This window comes from Peromyscus californicus, unplaced genomic scaffold (genome assembly GCF_007827085.1).
Source record: "Peromyscus californicus insignis strain IS unplaced genomic scaffold, ASM782708v3 Scaffold_6__1_contigs__length_162567912, whole genome shotgun sequence".
NCBI lineage: Eukaryota > Metazoa > Chordata > Mammalia > Rodentia > Cricetidae > Peromyscus > Peromyscus californicus.
In genome coordinates, this window is record NW_026294584.1 from 99,191,491 (window position 1) to 99,206,747 (window position 15,257).

General features: G+C 48.6%; 1 protein-coding gene across 5 annotated transcripts in view; it reads left to right on the plus strand.

Annotated features, from left to right (window-relative positions):
• Nucleotides 1-15,257, plus strand: part of Sfxn5 (sideroflexin 5) — a 129,020-nt gene that overhangs the window by 29,312 nt on the left and 84,451 nt on the right. For all 5 annotated transcript variants that reach the window (XM_052721361.1, XM_052721356.1, XM_052721360.1 and 2 more), the window contains exon 3: nucleotides 9,608-9,685. In XM_052721361.1, the coding sequence (XP_052577321.1) occupies nucleotides 9,608-9,685 (78 nt within the window). The remainder of the gene's footprint in view (nucleotides 1-9,607; nucleotides 9,686-15,257) is intronic.

The following is a 15,257-nucleotide window of genomic DNA, read 5'->3' on the forward strand; positions in this document are numbered from 1 at the left end:
TCTTAAACCCTGAGCCATCTCTCCAGCCCCTCTCGTTTTTTCCTCTTTTAAGACTTACTCTATGGGGCTGGTGGGAGGTGCTCAGGTCAGCAGCACAAACGCTAAAACTGCAACTTTACAGAGGTTATCGTGACTCCTGCACGAGGATAACATGCCCATTTGTGAAACATCCTATTAAAAAGGAAGAAAAAGAAACGTGTGTATGTAGTCACTACATTATAACCCATCACGTGGTCGTGCTGTGCATTTTAAAAACAATTTTTCTATTAGTGGTGTTTCAGATGGTTTCGGGTCTTTAAAAAAAGTTACATTTTAATTTAGTGAGTATGTGTTGGGGGAGATGGAGGGAGAGAGTGGGTGTGTTTACGTCCCACAGTGCAGATGTGAGGTCAGAGAAGAACTTTTGGGAGTCAGTTTTGTCCTGTGGTGTGGGGCCTGGGGATTAAACTCAGGTGGTCAGGCCTGGCAGTAACTGCCTTTACCTGCCGAGCCACCTCATTGGCCCTCTGGTGGGATTTTTAATTTTCAATGCCCAAGAGGCTGGAAAGATGGCTCATTGTGTAAGGGTGCTTATTGGACAGGCATGAGGACCTGGGTGTGAGATCCCAGAACTCATGTAAAAGGACTGATGTGGACTATGTGCCAGCACTGTCAGAGGCAGGGACAGGGGGACTCCTGGGGCTTGTTGGCCATCAGCCTAGCTCCAGGTTCAGTGAGAGACCCTGTCTCAAACGAATAATGGCAGAGAGTGATAAACAGGACACCTGAGGTCTTTTTTTTGCTTGCTTGCTTGTTTGTTTTTTGTTTTTTCAAGGCAGGGTTTCTCTGTGTAACAGCCCTGGCTGTCCTGGATCTCGCTCTGTAGACCAGGCTGGCCTTGAACTCACAGAGATCCTCTGTCTCCCAAGTGCTGGGATTCAAGGTGTGCACCACAACCACCGGGCCTGGCACCTGATGTCTTCATCTTGTCTCTGCACATATACAATATAGCGCGTGCGCGCGCACGCGCGCGCGCGCGCGCACACACACACACACACGCACACACACACACACACACACCCCTATCAAGTTACAAGTCAAATTTTTGTCTATTTGCATGCATTTTTGTCATACCTACCACACTGTGCGTAATAGGACAATTACGCATCAAACCCAGGTCTTTTGCAAGAGCAGCAAGTGTTCTTAACTACTGAACCATCTCTTCAGGGCCATCCCCCCCTTAATATAATTTAGGCCATGGTTGGATTTTAATGCTCTTAGGCTGGTTGGCCATTGGTTTCCTGAAGGATGCACCACCTGTCCCATGGCCAGAACTTACCAGTTTACTTCCCTGGTCCTAAGATGACTGGAGATCAGCTTTGGGGAAAACTGTGTATCTCTGGTTCTTTCTCCCTCTGACCTTGCAGAACATGGCTCATAGTCAGGAGGAGCTAGGGACCTATCTCAGCTAACCAAGTTTAGCCTGATCTCCTGGGAAGGGAAAGAGTTTAGGATGATGTCCAAGTTAGCTTTAATTACCAACTTGACACAGTCGAGAGTCATCTGAGAGTAAAGCCTTGATTATAGACTTGCCTAGATCATGTTAGTATATGGGCATACCTGTGAGAGACTGTCTTGATTGTTGATTGATGCAGGGGGACCTCGGTCCACTGTGGGTGGCACTATCCCTAGGCAGGTGTTCATGAGCTGTATAAAAAAGCTAGCTAAGCATGGGCTGGTCAATGAGTAAGCCAGAGATTAAGCCAACAAGCAGCGTTCCTCCATGTTTTCTGCCTTTGAGTTCCTGCCTTGACTTTCTTCAGTGATGGACCATGACATGGAAGTGAAGCCAAATAAACCCTTTCCTCTCTATTTTGCTTTTGGTCAGTGTTTTGTGGCAGCTACAGAAAGGAAACCAGAATAAAACAAGAGAAGTCTGAAGACTGCTTGCAATGCCTGTAGCTTTGACCCCAAAGTTCCTCTGCTTGAAACTCAGACAAAAGTCCAGTCCCCAGACAAGAGTCAGCTATGGAATTGTCAAGGCAGGAAGTGGCATAAACCTTGGGCTTCCTGTCAGCTGTGCACCCTTCTGCCTATTAGTTCTCCCCATCCCAATCTCTCCCGTTTGGCTCTCACACTCTTTTCCTGCACATCCCTACCCATTGTGTGGGCTGTTTCTTATTTATTGTATGTGAGCGGATTGTGACTTAGTTCTGGGACTCAGTTCTCTCCTTCTACCATGTGGATTCTGAGTGTTAAACTCAGGTCACCAGACCTAGTTTCAAGTATCCTTACCTAATGAGCCATCTCACAGGCCCTGGGCCAGTTTTAGATGGTAGTGAAAAAGGGCCTTATCTTTCTTTCTCAGTCTTCCTCTCCTCCTCTCTTCCCCTCCCCCTCCCTTCTCTCTTCTTTCTCTTCCCCTCCCCCTCCCTATATCCCTCCCTTTTCTGCTCTTTCCTCTCTTCTCTCTCTTCTCTCCCCTCTCCTCCCTCCCCTCCCTCCCCTTTCCTCTCTCTCCTGCTGCCTCTGACTTTCCCTCGGCTCTTGGCCAGATGCTCCTGCCACCATCTTGTATTATCTCTACTGAACAGTAGATGGTAAATTATAAATGTGGCTCCCTCTGGCTCTCCTGCTTAGCTGCACAGGGTGCATTAGTCCAGGTTGTCTAGAGAAACAGAACTAAGAGAAGGAATGCATACTGTACAGATGGGATTTATTAGAATGTCCTAAAGTCAGTGGTCCAACTATTCCAACAATGGCTGTCTTTTGACAGAAAGTCCAAGAATCCAATAGTTGTTTGGTCCAGGAGGCTGGGTGTCTCAGCTGGTCTTCAGTATACTATATGCTGGAATCCTGAAGAAGTAGGCTCTAAGAAGTAGGCTCTAATGCCAGTGAAGGAGTGGACTTGCCAGACGGGCAAGTAAGAATCTGGATTTAGAGTGGGTCTTCTTGACTGGAATGATGCAGTCAAGTAGAGTCCCTCATAGGTATGAGCAGCAGTTTGGGTTTGGCTAATTCCAGGTGTAGTCAAGTTGACAACCAAGAATGGCCATCACATGGAGGTTACAGAGAAGTTTGCACTTTATTTGGGAATGGGTTGTGGTGCCAGTGACTATTATTTTGAATCTCTGTGAGTTCAAGACCAGCTTGGTCTACAGGATAGTCAGAGTTAGGTAGAGAGACCCTGTTTAAAAAAATAAAAATAAAAAATACAGTATTTTTATTCTTTGGGAATTTCCTACATTCATTCAATGTATTTTGTTCATATTCATCCCCAACTCTTCCATTTAACTCCCAGATCCACCCCCACAGCCGCCCATGTTCTGTCTTAGTCACTGTTCTATTGCTGTGAAGAAACACCAAGACCAAGGAACCTCTTATAATGAAAGCATTTAACTGGGGGCTGGCTTACAGTTTCAGAGGGTTAGTCCATTGTCATCCTAGGGGAGCATGATGGCATACAGACAGGCATGGTTCTCGGGTGGTAGCTAAGAGCTTTACATCCTGATCCGCAGCAGAGAGAGAGAAGACACTGGGCCTGGTGTGGGCTTTTGAAACCTCAAAGCCTACTCCCAGGGATCCATCTCCACCAAGGTCATATATCCTAATCTTTCCAAAGAGTTCACCAACTGGGCACTAAGAATGCAAATGTATGAGCCTTTGGGGGCCAGTCTCATTCAAACCATCACACTCTATATATCATAAAAAAATAATAGTCCACTGATTCCAATCTGTGCTGCTCAGCTACTCATAGGTGTTCGGTCATCCAACGGCGCATGGTCAACTTACACACCCTTAAAGAAAATGGACTCTCCCTTTCCCAGAAGCCATCAACTGTCAACCCTCCTCCACTAAGGGTTTCGGCTCATGAGTTCCTCCCCAGCTCCATGCTGGAATGTTGACTGGCTTGATCTTGTACAGGTCTTGTGCCAGCAACAGGAACTCCTGTGATCTCAAGAATTCAGTGTCCTGTCATGTCAAGAAGACACTGTTTTGTCCCCTTCCTTCCTAACTTCTGGCTCTTTCTGCCTCTTCTTCAGTGAAAGTCCCTGAGCCTTGGGGCTGGGGGTTGGTATAGATGTCCCATTATGGCTGAGCGTTCCACAGATACTTCTTCTCTGCGCTTAGACCAGTTGGGAGACTTCAAGTTAGTTAACATTCAACACACAAACCAACTCCTCTGATGGAGTCTGGGAGCTGCACTCATCTACTGGCAGGAGATAGGGATTTAGAAAATGGCTCAATGCTACGTCCATTTAGCAAAAGAATAGTAGTTTCACGCATGGGGCCTCTGAGCTTCCCAGGCATATGATGACCAGGTTTACAGTACCAGATCTGGGTTTCCTGCTGTAGAGTAGAGAGGACCTTAAATCTAACCAGAAAGCAGTTAGTCACCCCCATAACTTCCATACCATGGTTGCACCCATGGGCACATCTTGCCACGCCACACAAGTTGGTACTGTAGCTCACAGGATTCACAGCTAGGTAAGACTGTTGATGACCTTTCTCTCCCAACAACCTGCATGTCACCTTCTGGAACTGTGAAGCTAGCCAGTAGGGAGGAAGCTTCATGATCAGTACATACTTGGTTTCTCCATGCCCTGTGACCTGTGTGTTTGTGGGTGTGGGTGTGTGTTTCCAGAAATAGGGTCTTACCATCAAGTTCTGGTGGTCATTCACGAGCAATGGCAATAACCTGACTTGTTTTGGGTATTTGGGACACCTCTAGTTTATCTTTTGATATAGAGTCTCATGTAGCCCAGGCTGGCCTCAAACCCACTATGCAGCTGTAGCTGAGGTTAGCCTTGAATTCCTGACTCTCACGCTTTCACTTCCCAAGTAACAGGATTACAGATGTGTACCAGCACACCCAGCTCCAACTACCCTTTTTATGTACTTTCTATCCTGTGACACCCCCCCTCCCCCAGTCTCCAAGCCTGTCCTTGCTTCCTACTGCTCTCTGCTTGGGGCTTTCCAGCAGATCCAGAGGGGCAAGATGCTCCTCTGGCCCATAGTCTGCTGCTAAAGCCTGCCTCCCCATACACGTGTTTGTGGAGGGCCTCGGAGACCATACCCCTGTGGAATAGAGAGAGAGGCTCGTAGGCAGTAGGCAGGCAGGCTGGTGATGGAGAGTTGGAAGCAGCATCATTGGCCAGTCTGCTCCCAGCCTGGGCCTTCAGCAGGGGCCATAAGCTAGCAGCCTGCCTGAGCCAGCTGGGCCCCTCACAGCTTTTGCATTCAGGGGCTGGCTGCCTGTTTGTTCCTGGTTGAAAAGACTTCCTGCCAAGCTCACCCAGCACTGACCTCCCAGCGTTCCTCCTCCTCAAGGGCCTTCTGCCAAGCACCATAATACAGCGGCTGAAGAGCAGGGCATAGCAGGGAGACATCTCTTGTGAGCCCCAAGCCTCCCTAAAACACCCCCAGAGCAGCTAGCTCTTGTGGCCTCTCCACACAGGTGACTCGGGCCATGTCCATCCCACAGGACCTTTGAGCAAGGCTTAGTTAGGCCAAGTCCAGCCTAGAGGCCCAGAGTGAAAAGGTTCCTTCTAGCTTTCTTCCATTCGGGCCCTCAGGCCTGTCTGCAGGAACTTTGGCTCTCCTTCTTTCTTACACTCTTTGCCAAGCCCAGGGCTTAATGGAACTGATTCTTTTGGCTCGAAGCTGCCTTTGATGACTGTGTCAAATGAGATGGAATCTGGCCAGGTTGTTATAGGAACTCAGGAGAATCCCTGGGGTGGGAGAAATAATGAGAATTCAGGGCTTTTCACCGCATTTCAGTAGAAAGTAGAGCGTGCATTGTCCAGGTCCGTAGACGCCCAGGCAGCAGGAGGATGCCACGCAGGCCTGGGGAACCTGAGCACCTCTAGGACGTTTTGGGGTGCTGGGAGTCAGGGGTGCCTGGCAAAGGTTTAATGAAACTTAGTTCGAGTGCTAAATCCTGCACTACTCCTTCTGCAGCCTTAAGCAAATAAAACGATGTGATCCAATTTTACTGAAACACAAGGCTAATTGTGGTGGTGCACACCTGCTGTCCTAGCACTTGGGAAGTTGAGACAGGAGGGCTGCCTGCAAGCTAGAGGCTAGCCTCAGCTACACGGTGAGATCTAGGCTAGCCTGGGCTACGAAGTGAAACCCTCCCCTTAAAACACAAAACAAAACTAATGCAAAGGAGGCAAAGAAAAAAATGTACAGAGTCTGGACTCAAAGTTAAGCTTTGGCTGTGGTTATCCTGGTGTTGTATACCATGGTTGGGAAATGAGTTTTTTATGCTTTCCTGCCTCTTCTGAGGTCTTCATTTTCCTTTTCCTTTTTCTTCCTTTGGCCTCAAACTTGAGATTCCCCCTGCCTCAGCCTTTTGAGTGCTGGGGTTTCCAGGCACGTGCCACCGCCACCTAGCTTCTTGTTGCTATTTTTAACATTTTTTCATAAGTGTGTGAGTTTGTGCATGTGAGTGCAGTGCCCATGGAAGCCAGAAGAGGTCCTTAGAGCCTCTGGAGCTGGAGTTACAGGTTAGCCCCCTGACGTGGGTGCTGGGAATCAAACTTGGGTCCTCTGCAAAAGCAATATATTTGCTTAACCACTGAGCTCTAGCTCCCAATCTTTGTTGTTTTGTGAAGCACAGTCTCACTTTGTAGCTCAGGCTGGCCTGTAGCTCACTGTGTAGTCCAGGCTGCCTTGAACTTTCTGATCCTCCTTCTTCCACTTCCCAAATGCTAGGATTGCAGGTGTGTCCACCATGCCTGCTCTTTAAACATCATAAATGGCTTATGTATTTGGAGAAGTGGGGGACATGCAGCTGGGAAGAAAGCAAATTACCCATTTTGGAATGGACAGATCAGGAAGGGATGTGGTGGACAAGTGTGCGCTGCTGTTGGTGAGCAGCCCCAGCTACAGTAGTGCAGCTTACTCAGGCTTCCTGCCATGCATGTGGGTCTTTCCTGAGCTGCTTGGGTTTCCTTCCAGCATGGTGACTCCTTCTAAGAGAAGACCATCCTGAGAGCAAGGTGAAAGAGCAAGACCTTATGGTCTAGCCTTAGGTAATACTGCCTCATATCTACCACCTTCTGTGTGTTGAGATAGTTAGAGTCTCTCTGGAATCAAGGGGAGGGGCACATAGACTTTATCTCTAGACTTGGCTATGGAAACATTCTAGAAGACTCTGGGACAGATAACGGGATGACTATCTTTAGAGGGTCCATTATGCCAGTGAGAGTCGTCTATGTTGTAAGGTAGTCATTGTTTTCTAGGTTTTGCTTTTTTTGTTTTTAACATGGATCTCATATAGCATAGGCTGGTCTTGAATTTGCTGTATAACCACGGCTGACCTGATCTGATGCTCTCGCCTCCACCTCTACAGTGCTAGAATTATAGGCATGCACCATCACCTGTCAGCTTACTTGCTTACTTTTTAAATTGCTGTATACTTTCCTTCTCCCCCTTCCTCCCTCCCTCCCTCCCTTCTTTCCTCCCTCCCTCCCTCCCTCCTTCCCTTCTTTCCTCCCTTCCTCCCCCTCCCTCAGGTTTCTTGTGTAGCCCAGGCTGCCTTCAGACTCACTATGGTAGCCGAAGCTGGCTTGAACTCCTGATCCTTCTGACTCCACCTCACACGTGCTGATGTTAGGTGTATGCCACCCACGTAGGGAGTAAATTATCATTCTGTCTCCCTGCCCCCAAGGGGTCTACATAGCCCCCACTGGCCTGGAACTCACTCTGTAGACCAGGCTAGCTACAAACTCACCGAGATCTGCCTGCCTCTGCCTCCTGAGTGCCGGGATTTAAAATGTGTGCCACCACACCGGGCTTGTTTACTTCCTTTTGTGACAGTCTCACTGTGTAGTGTACACTGGCTTGGAACTTAGTCTGTAGCCCAATCTAGGTTAGATCCCATGATTCCCTGACTCTGCCTCTAATACTGGTGTTGCAGGCAGACACCACCACTCCTAGAAAATTATTGTGTGACATTTCATTGAGTGTGTATAGTCCAATTTGTGTATCTACACTTCTATTAGTTATCTGTAGTCTTGGCCAGGTGTGGGAGGTGCTGTGAATGTCTTTTTTTGTTTTGTTTTGTTTTTCAAGACAAGGTTTCTCTGTATAGCCCTGGCTGTCCTGGATCTCACTCTGTAGACCAGGCTAGCCTTGAACTCACAGAGATCCGCCTGGCTTTGCCTCCCGAGTGCTGGGATTAAAGGCATGTGCCACTGCTGCTCGGCACTGCTGTGAATGTCTTTATCCAAGTCTCTTGGTGAATGAAAGCCACCTTCTATCATCAGTGTTGCTTTGAAGAATTAAAAAACAAAACAAAACAAAACACACGCAATTAACTCTCTTTCCCTCTTCCAGTCTGCCAGGTATTGTAGCTATAAGTACTTGAATAGGTAAATCTGTCAGTATTTTTAAAAATTTTATTCACTTATTTTATGTGTGTTTGTGTGTGTGTGTGTGTGTATGCAAGTATGTGTGCACACGTGCCTTGGTGCAAGTGTGGCATTCAGGGGACAGCTGGTGAGAGTTGGTTCTCTCCTTCCACCACTTGGATTCCAGGGACTGAACACAGGCAATCAGACTTAGCCACAATCACCTTTGCCCACTGAGCCATTTTGCCAGCCTTCTGCCAGTGTTTTTTAAATGACAAAAATAAATCGTGGAACTATAATGTGATTATATCCACCTAATAAAAGCTTTCGATGTTACAACTGAAGTTAAGGTCTTCCTGACCCATGTCATGCCTTGGTCCCTTTTTTCTCCAACTTAAAGTTACTCCTGTTATGAGCTTGGTGGGTCTCCATTTTTTTTTTCTTATTTTCATAGGCACATAAATATATTCCTAAAAAACCCTTGCACCTGCTGCCCCCCTCTCCCGTGTGTCTGTGTGTCTGTGTGTGTCCGGTGAATGGTGTTATATTGCTTGGCCATTCTATTCTCACTCAGGAAATTACCCCGATGTGGTCAGGAAATGCTTGCTTCATTTTGTGTTGTTTCCGTCCTCAGTGTTGGAGATGGAACTCAGAGCCCAAAGCCTGTGAAGCAAGTGCCCTGAGCTGCACCCCAGCCCTTACTTCACTTCTGGGGTGTGTGTGTGTGTGTGTGTCGTGTGTGTGTGTGTGTGTGTGTGTATACATGCACATGGGGTGTGCATGGGTGTGGAGGCCAGAGGTCAACCTCAGTGTGGTTCCTCAAGGGCTGTTGACCTTTTTGTTTTGAGACAGGGTCTCTCCTGGCCTGGAGCTCTAGCTCTAGCCAGCAAGCCCCAGGAATCCCCATTTCAACCCCTCCAGCTCTGGGATTGCAAGTATGCATACCTCACTTTATTGTCTGGTGCCTTCTGGGGGATTGAACCCAGGTCCTCAAGCTTGCATGCAAGCACTTTACTGCCTAAACCCTCTCCCGAGTTTTACATCAGGTTTTGGGTGGGCTGGCGGCCTGATCTGTTGTGTGTCACACTGTTGCTGTTGAGCCGGGTGCCTGTGGGAGGACATTTAGGCCAGACCCTTTCTACTGTTTCATTCTGCTGTGTTCTGAGGGCTGTGGTCACGCACTGTGAACACCGTCACTCTGGTTGAAGGAAGCTCTGTCAGGAGTACTGGTCTGACGCCACATAAGGTCTCTTCTCTTTCCCCCACAGAAACGTCTCCGAGAAGCTGTGCAGCTGCTGGAGGACTACAAGCATGGCACCCTACGTCCAGGAGTTACCAATGAGCAGGTACCTCTGCCAGGGTGGGAGGGGGCAGGAGGAGGGGATCCCGGAATCTTGTGGGGAATATGCCAAAGTTTTTCTTTTTGTTCAGAAACTTTATTTCAAAACTTAATCACGTATTTTTTTTTAAAGAAATATTTACACATAGTTCAAATATTTATACATGTTTAAAAAAAAAGCATGTGTTGTCGCTCCCCAGTCCCGTTCCTGGTCACCGGAAGAACTCCGTTTAGCCGTGTCTCGGGTGTAAATCATCTGTATTTGTCCATCTGAACTGCTGTTTCTCAGCTATTTGGCACTGGCAGTTGCGATGGTTGAGGATTCAGCTCTCTTACCCTCCACTTCTATAAAGACGCATCTTCCTTCTAGTACACCCCCCTCCTCAAATATTTAATCGTGGTTGTGAGATCTGTATTCCAGCTGCTCATGCCACTCCAGTTATTAAATAACATTTACTGAACAGTCAAGTTGTGTGTACCATGACTGTTCCTTTTTCAACTTTATGTGTTATCTGGAGTTAATCATTGTCCATGATTTTTACTGATAAACTTTGTCCCACTTCTAGCTCTTACTGTATCTTCTGCGTTCAGCATTTCAGTGCCTCCTTCTCATTTGAAGTCCCCTCTATCGACATTCTCCCTCGCCTACATCCACTCAGTCCCGGGTCTCTCTTTTGTTCGTGTGTTCTATAGTTATGGTGAAACACTTTTTGTAGCTCCCCGAAATGGGTGGGTGAGAAGGATGTTCAAATCAGCCAGGAAAAAGTTGAAATAGGTTGTTAGCGCTTTTGTTAACGTTGTTTTTGAGATAGGGTCTCACTGTGCAGTGTTGACTGTCCCCAAATCACTGTGTAGACAAGGCTGGCCTCAAACACGCAGAGATCCACCTTAAAGGCACGTGCCACCTCTTAGACTTACCTGACAGTTTGGGTGAGAAAGTCCTAGGTCGACAATTATTTTTTTCCTCATAATTTTGAAGACCATTGCTTATTTTCTCCGGTCTACAGTCTGGCTTTCGGAAATTCTGAGGCTGTTTAACTTCTGATTTTTCTGAAGGTTGTTAGGATTCTGTCTTGGGAGTTCTATTGCTGTGAAGAGACACCATGACCACGACAACTCTTATAAAGGAAACATTGGAGGCTGGCTTACAGTTTCAGAGGTTTAATCCATTGTCATCATGGTGGGAAGCATGACGGCATGCAGGAGGACATGGTGCTGGAGAAGGAGCAGGAAGAGACTGAGACACACTTCCTCCAACAAGGCCACACCTCCTAATAGTGCCACTCCCTATGAGCCTATGGGGGCCTCCCCCCCCCCCCCCCCCCCCCCCCCCCCCCCCCCGGCCCCAAACCACCAGAGTTGCCTACGTTCTTTCTCTGGGATTATTTATGATCCTCTTCACCCCCTCTTCCCCTCTGTCTCCTCCCCACTCTGCCTCCCCTCCCTTCCTCCTCTTCCTCGTTTTCTTTTGAGATAGGATCTCATGTAGCCTGGGATGGCCCTCAATCTTTCGGTATAGGCAAGGATGTCTTTGAACTCTTGATTCTCTTGACTTCAGATTCTCTCCATTTTAAAAGTGCTTGGACTACAGGCCTCACTCCTTAGCTCAGCCTCAAACTCAAGGCGCTCCTTCCTCAGCCTCTTGAATGCTGGGATTACAGGTGTGAGTTCCTACACCTAGCTTATCCTAAGTCTTTTAAACATCATTATTTTGTATTTTTGGTGACCCCTTAAATCTGAAAGTTCTTAGCAATCTTGGCAAACATTTTTACATTGTTTTTCATTGTTGTTGTTTTTGAGACAGGGTCTCACTCTGGAACTGGCTAACCTTGAACTCAAGGTGATCCTCCTGTCTCAGCCTCGTAAGTGCTGGGATTAGAGGAGTGAGCCACCATATTCAACTATACTGTGTCTTTGACAATTTCTTATCATTCTGGAACTCCTAGACTTCAGATGTTAGATGTATTTTGTGTGCTCAAGTGTCCACTGTATGTACTTGTTAGTGTGTGCACGTGCATGTACGGGTGCACATGTGTGTGCAGTAGTGAGTAGAAGACAGAGGGCGTCTTTCCTCAGTTGCTCACCATGTTTATTTTTTGAGAAAGGGTTTCTCACTGAAGCTGTGGACCATTGATTGGGCTATGATGGTTGGCCTTGCTCTTCAAGGGTCCACTAGTCTCTGCCCCTCACATCACTGGGGTTACACGTGTACACCGTCACACCAGGCTTTTACACAGGTGCTGGGATCCAGTGTCAGGTGTTCATGTGTGCATGGCAGACACTTCCCCAAGAGGGCCGTCTCCCAAGTCCCACATGTGGACATCTTAAACTGCCACTCAGCCTTCCCTCTCTTACCGAGTACTAGGGACTGAACCCAGGGTCTGCTGTGTGCTAGGCCAGTGCTCGCCATGGAAGTACACCCTCCGCTCTCAGGTTTTCTGTCTCCCTTTCCTGCTTTATTCTGGTGCTACAGGACAGAGAGCAAGGATGAAGCAGGGTGAGCCTCTTTCCTCACAGGACACCCCACCCTGAGACAATGACGGTGAAGAGACGTGACAGTGTGTCAGATCCACGGAAGCAGAAGCTTGCTGACTCAGGGCAGTTAGAGAGTTTGCCTCCCTCCCTCCCTCTCTCTCTCTCTTTCTTTCTTTCTTTCTTTCTTTCATTCTTTCTTTCTTTCATTCTTTCTTTCTTTCTTTCTTCCTTTTCTGGTGTTTTGAGACAGGGTCTCTCTAGGTAGTCCTGGCTGTCCTCTATGTAGATTAGGCTGGCCCTGAACTCACAAAGCTCCTCCTACCTCTGCCACTTGAATGCTGAGTTTAAAGGTATATGCTGCAACACCAGCCTGGAAGAGTTTTCTTACTTGAGATTGACTGATGAGAAACCAGCTAGTGAGGAGGGGCTGGGTGGGAGGGGTCCACACAAGGATGAGAAAGGAGTGGGCTAGGCAAATTCGAGGAGGGATTGGTCCAGACAAAGATGTACACTGTGCTCAAGGTCCAGGGAGGAAGCACCTCAGAAGACATGAACAGGACAGATGTGCTAGATGCTAGCATGGCCAAGTGACCTCAGTACGTCCCTTGGCCGAATGCCCATGCAGTGCCCTGAGGGAGTGTTGAGACAGGAAGCCCAAGCAGTCAAGCGACCCGGTCTGTCTGTCTTGATGTATTTGCCCTCCAGCCCTGGGCAGGGAGGCAGGCTTGTTCCCCAGTGGTGTCATTTCTGGCTGGCATTGGGTCTGCACGGTGAACCTGATCCTTCTGCCCTCTAGCCTGGAGGAGTCCTCACACCTTCCAATGTCCTTGTACCTTTCAGAAGTAAGGCCACTGCCTGACTCTGGCCTGTTACCTGTCTAAGCTCCCTCATGCCCCATTCCCCTGAGCTGGGTCTCTTGGGACCTCTCTCAGCTCCCGGAGTTTGGGGATGAGGCCACATTATTCTCCCTGCTCCCTCGGATAGCTGCTGTCCTGTTTTTCAGCCTGCTTTGTTTTCTGTCCCCAAAGCCCCGACGGGCCTCCTGGGAGTGGGGGAAGGGCCTGGAGCTTGGCATTTAGCTGTTTCCTGTGCTGCTGCATTCTGGCTGACAGTGGTAGTGCCTGGTGGGTCCATCTGGTGGCTGGGTGGCACAGTACTCTAGGTGTGAGCCTGCCACTCTGGTCCCCGGGAGCAGCATCTCCTCTGCAGAGCCTGAAAAATTGGGCTGTGTGTGGTGGCTGTCACAATGCTTCCTTTCTTAGGCCACAGTCATCGAAGTCACAGACCACTGGCCTGCACAGACTGGGGAATAGAGGGGACAGAGATGACAGGTCAGCTCCACAGTAGTGTGAAACTAAGGAGAGGCCCAGGTTCTAACTCAGGGATGGCCCTGCTCAAGTATCACGTCTGGGACATCTGAAGAGTCCCACAGAGCCCTGGGACTTGGAGTAGGCAGCAGTCTTGGTCTCTACACCTGTACTCTGTCTGCTCGAGGTCCTTTGGCAGGTGTGTGGTCAAAATCCCGCAGCTGGTCCTGCTGCCTGCAGTTGTGACTGATGCCATGAGCTGCCTGGATACCCAGTGTGTGCTCTTAGTCGTCTCAGCCATCTGAGGGGCTTTGTTCCTGGAACCTCGCTTGCTCCTCTGCTCACGGACAGCTGCTGGCTTCTCCGCCGACGATTGCCTTCTTAAATGATTGCCATACCAATGAATGATGCATGGCCTGCAGGAGTTCCGTAGTCTAGAGTCTCGCTCAGCCTGGTTGGTCAGTCTCCTCCCCCAGCAGTTCTGTTTCCATAACCCTTGGGAAACACCTTCCAGAATCTTCCAAGTTCCTGCTTTCTCAGATAGGTGACTTTTTGTTTACCTCCTGAGTCTCATGGTCTTCTCTCCTTCCCGGAGGGAAGGTTTTAGTTTGGAGGAAACTGCTGTACCGCAGGTCTCATGTGTTCCAGGCTGGCTTTGAACTCAGTATATAGCTGAGGATGACTTTGAACTCCTGCTCTACCCAGAGTGCTGGAATTATAGGCAGGTGCCACCATGCCTGGTTTACGTGCAACCCAGGACGTCGAGCATGCTGAGACAGTATTCTACCCACTGACCTACCTTAGGGTTTTGCACTGAGATATCTATCTTTCGTGCTTAATATGCAGTAGGTGCTTAATAAACATTTGCTCGCTAAATAAATAATTTTATAATAAATATGGAAGTAAATATCCCTACCTTCATATTACAGAAGAGGTATCGGAGGCTCAGAAAGATTAAATAAATCACCCCACATCTCCTAGTGAGCCCATGGGAGATTTTGAATTCAAATCTGGATTTCTCTGAGGGCCTGACCTCTACCCAGAGCAAAGCTTCGTGTATGAAGAAGCCACAGCTGCTGCTGGTAGAGTGCCGCAGAAGCAGCAGGACATCCCTCTTCATTCCTGTATCTGTAGCCTGGGGGCTCCCTTCACCCCACACGGGCTTGTATAGGTACATGGTACCTGGCAGTCACCATGGCAACACAATTAATGGTACACGATAATACAGTGGGCCCGACTGATCAATTAGGAAGTTTTTGTTTGTTGAATGGAGGCGTCCTTCCCTACAGAAGGGTCCCCTTCAGGCTCTGTTTAATCACCTTCTGGAGGTTGTTTTAAATAGACTCCGTCTTTGCTGCCTTAGGAGGTTTAGAGAAGCAGCTTGCTAGGAGACAGGGGAAGTAAACGAGCCAGACTTGGGGTGGGGCTGTTGTTCTCCCTCTGGGTTCTGGGGTGTGTCCTGCCTCCTAGCAGCATGTGGGACCCCAGCCCACCCCTCCTTTGGTCTCCACTTGGAGACTGAGGCAGGTTCAGCTGAGACACTGGCCACTTCTGAAATCAGTGAATCTGTGTGTTTTAACAGCCACCCAGATGGCTTCTCCACACTGCCCTTTGTCCCTGTTCTCCGAGTGAGCCAAACAGTCTCAACTCTCAGATCCATGCAGGGTCGTTACTAAAGCCAGTCAGTCTCACGAGGTCAGGGCTGCACAGTTCCATGTTCAGCCAGAGGCGCAGAGGGTGCTGGGCCGAGGACAGAGGAGGTCAGTGCTAAACCTGGGAGTGAAGTTCAGAGTGAGG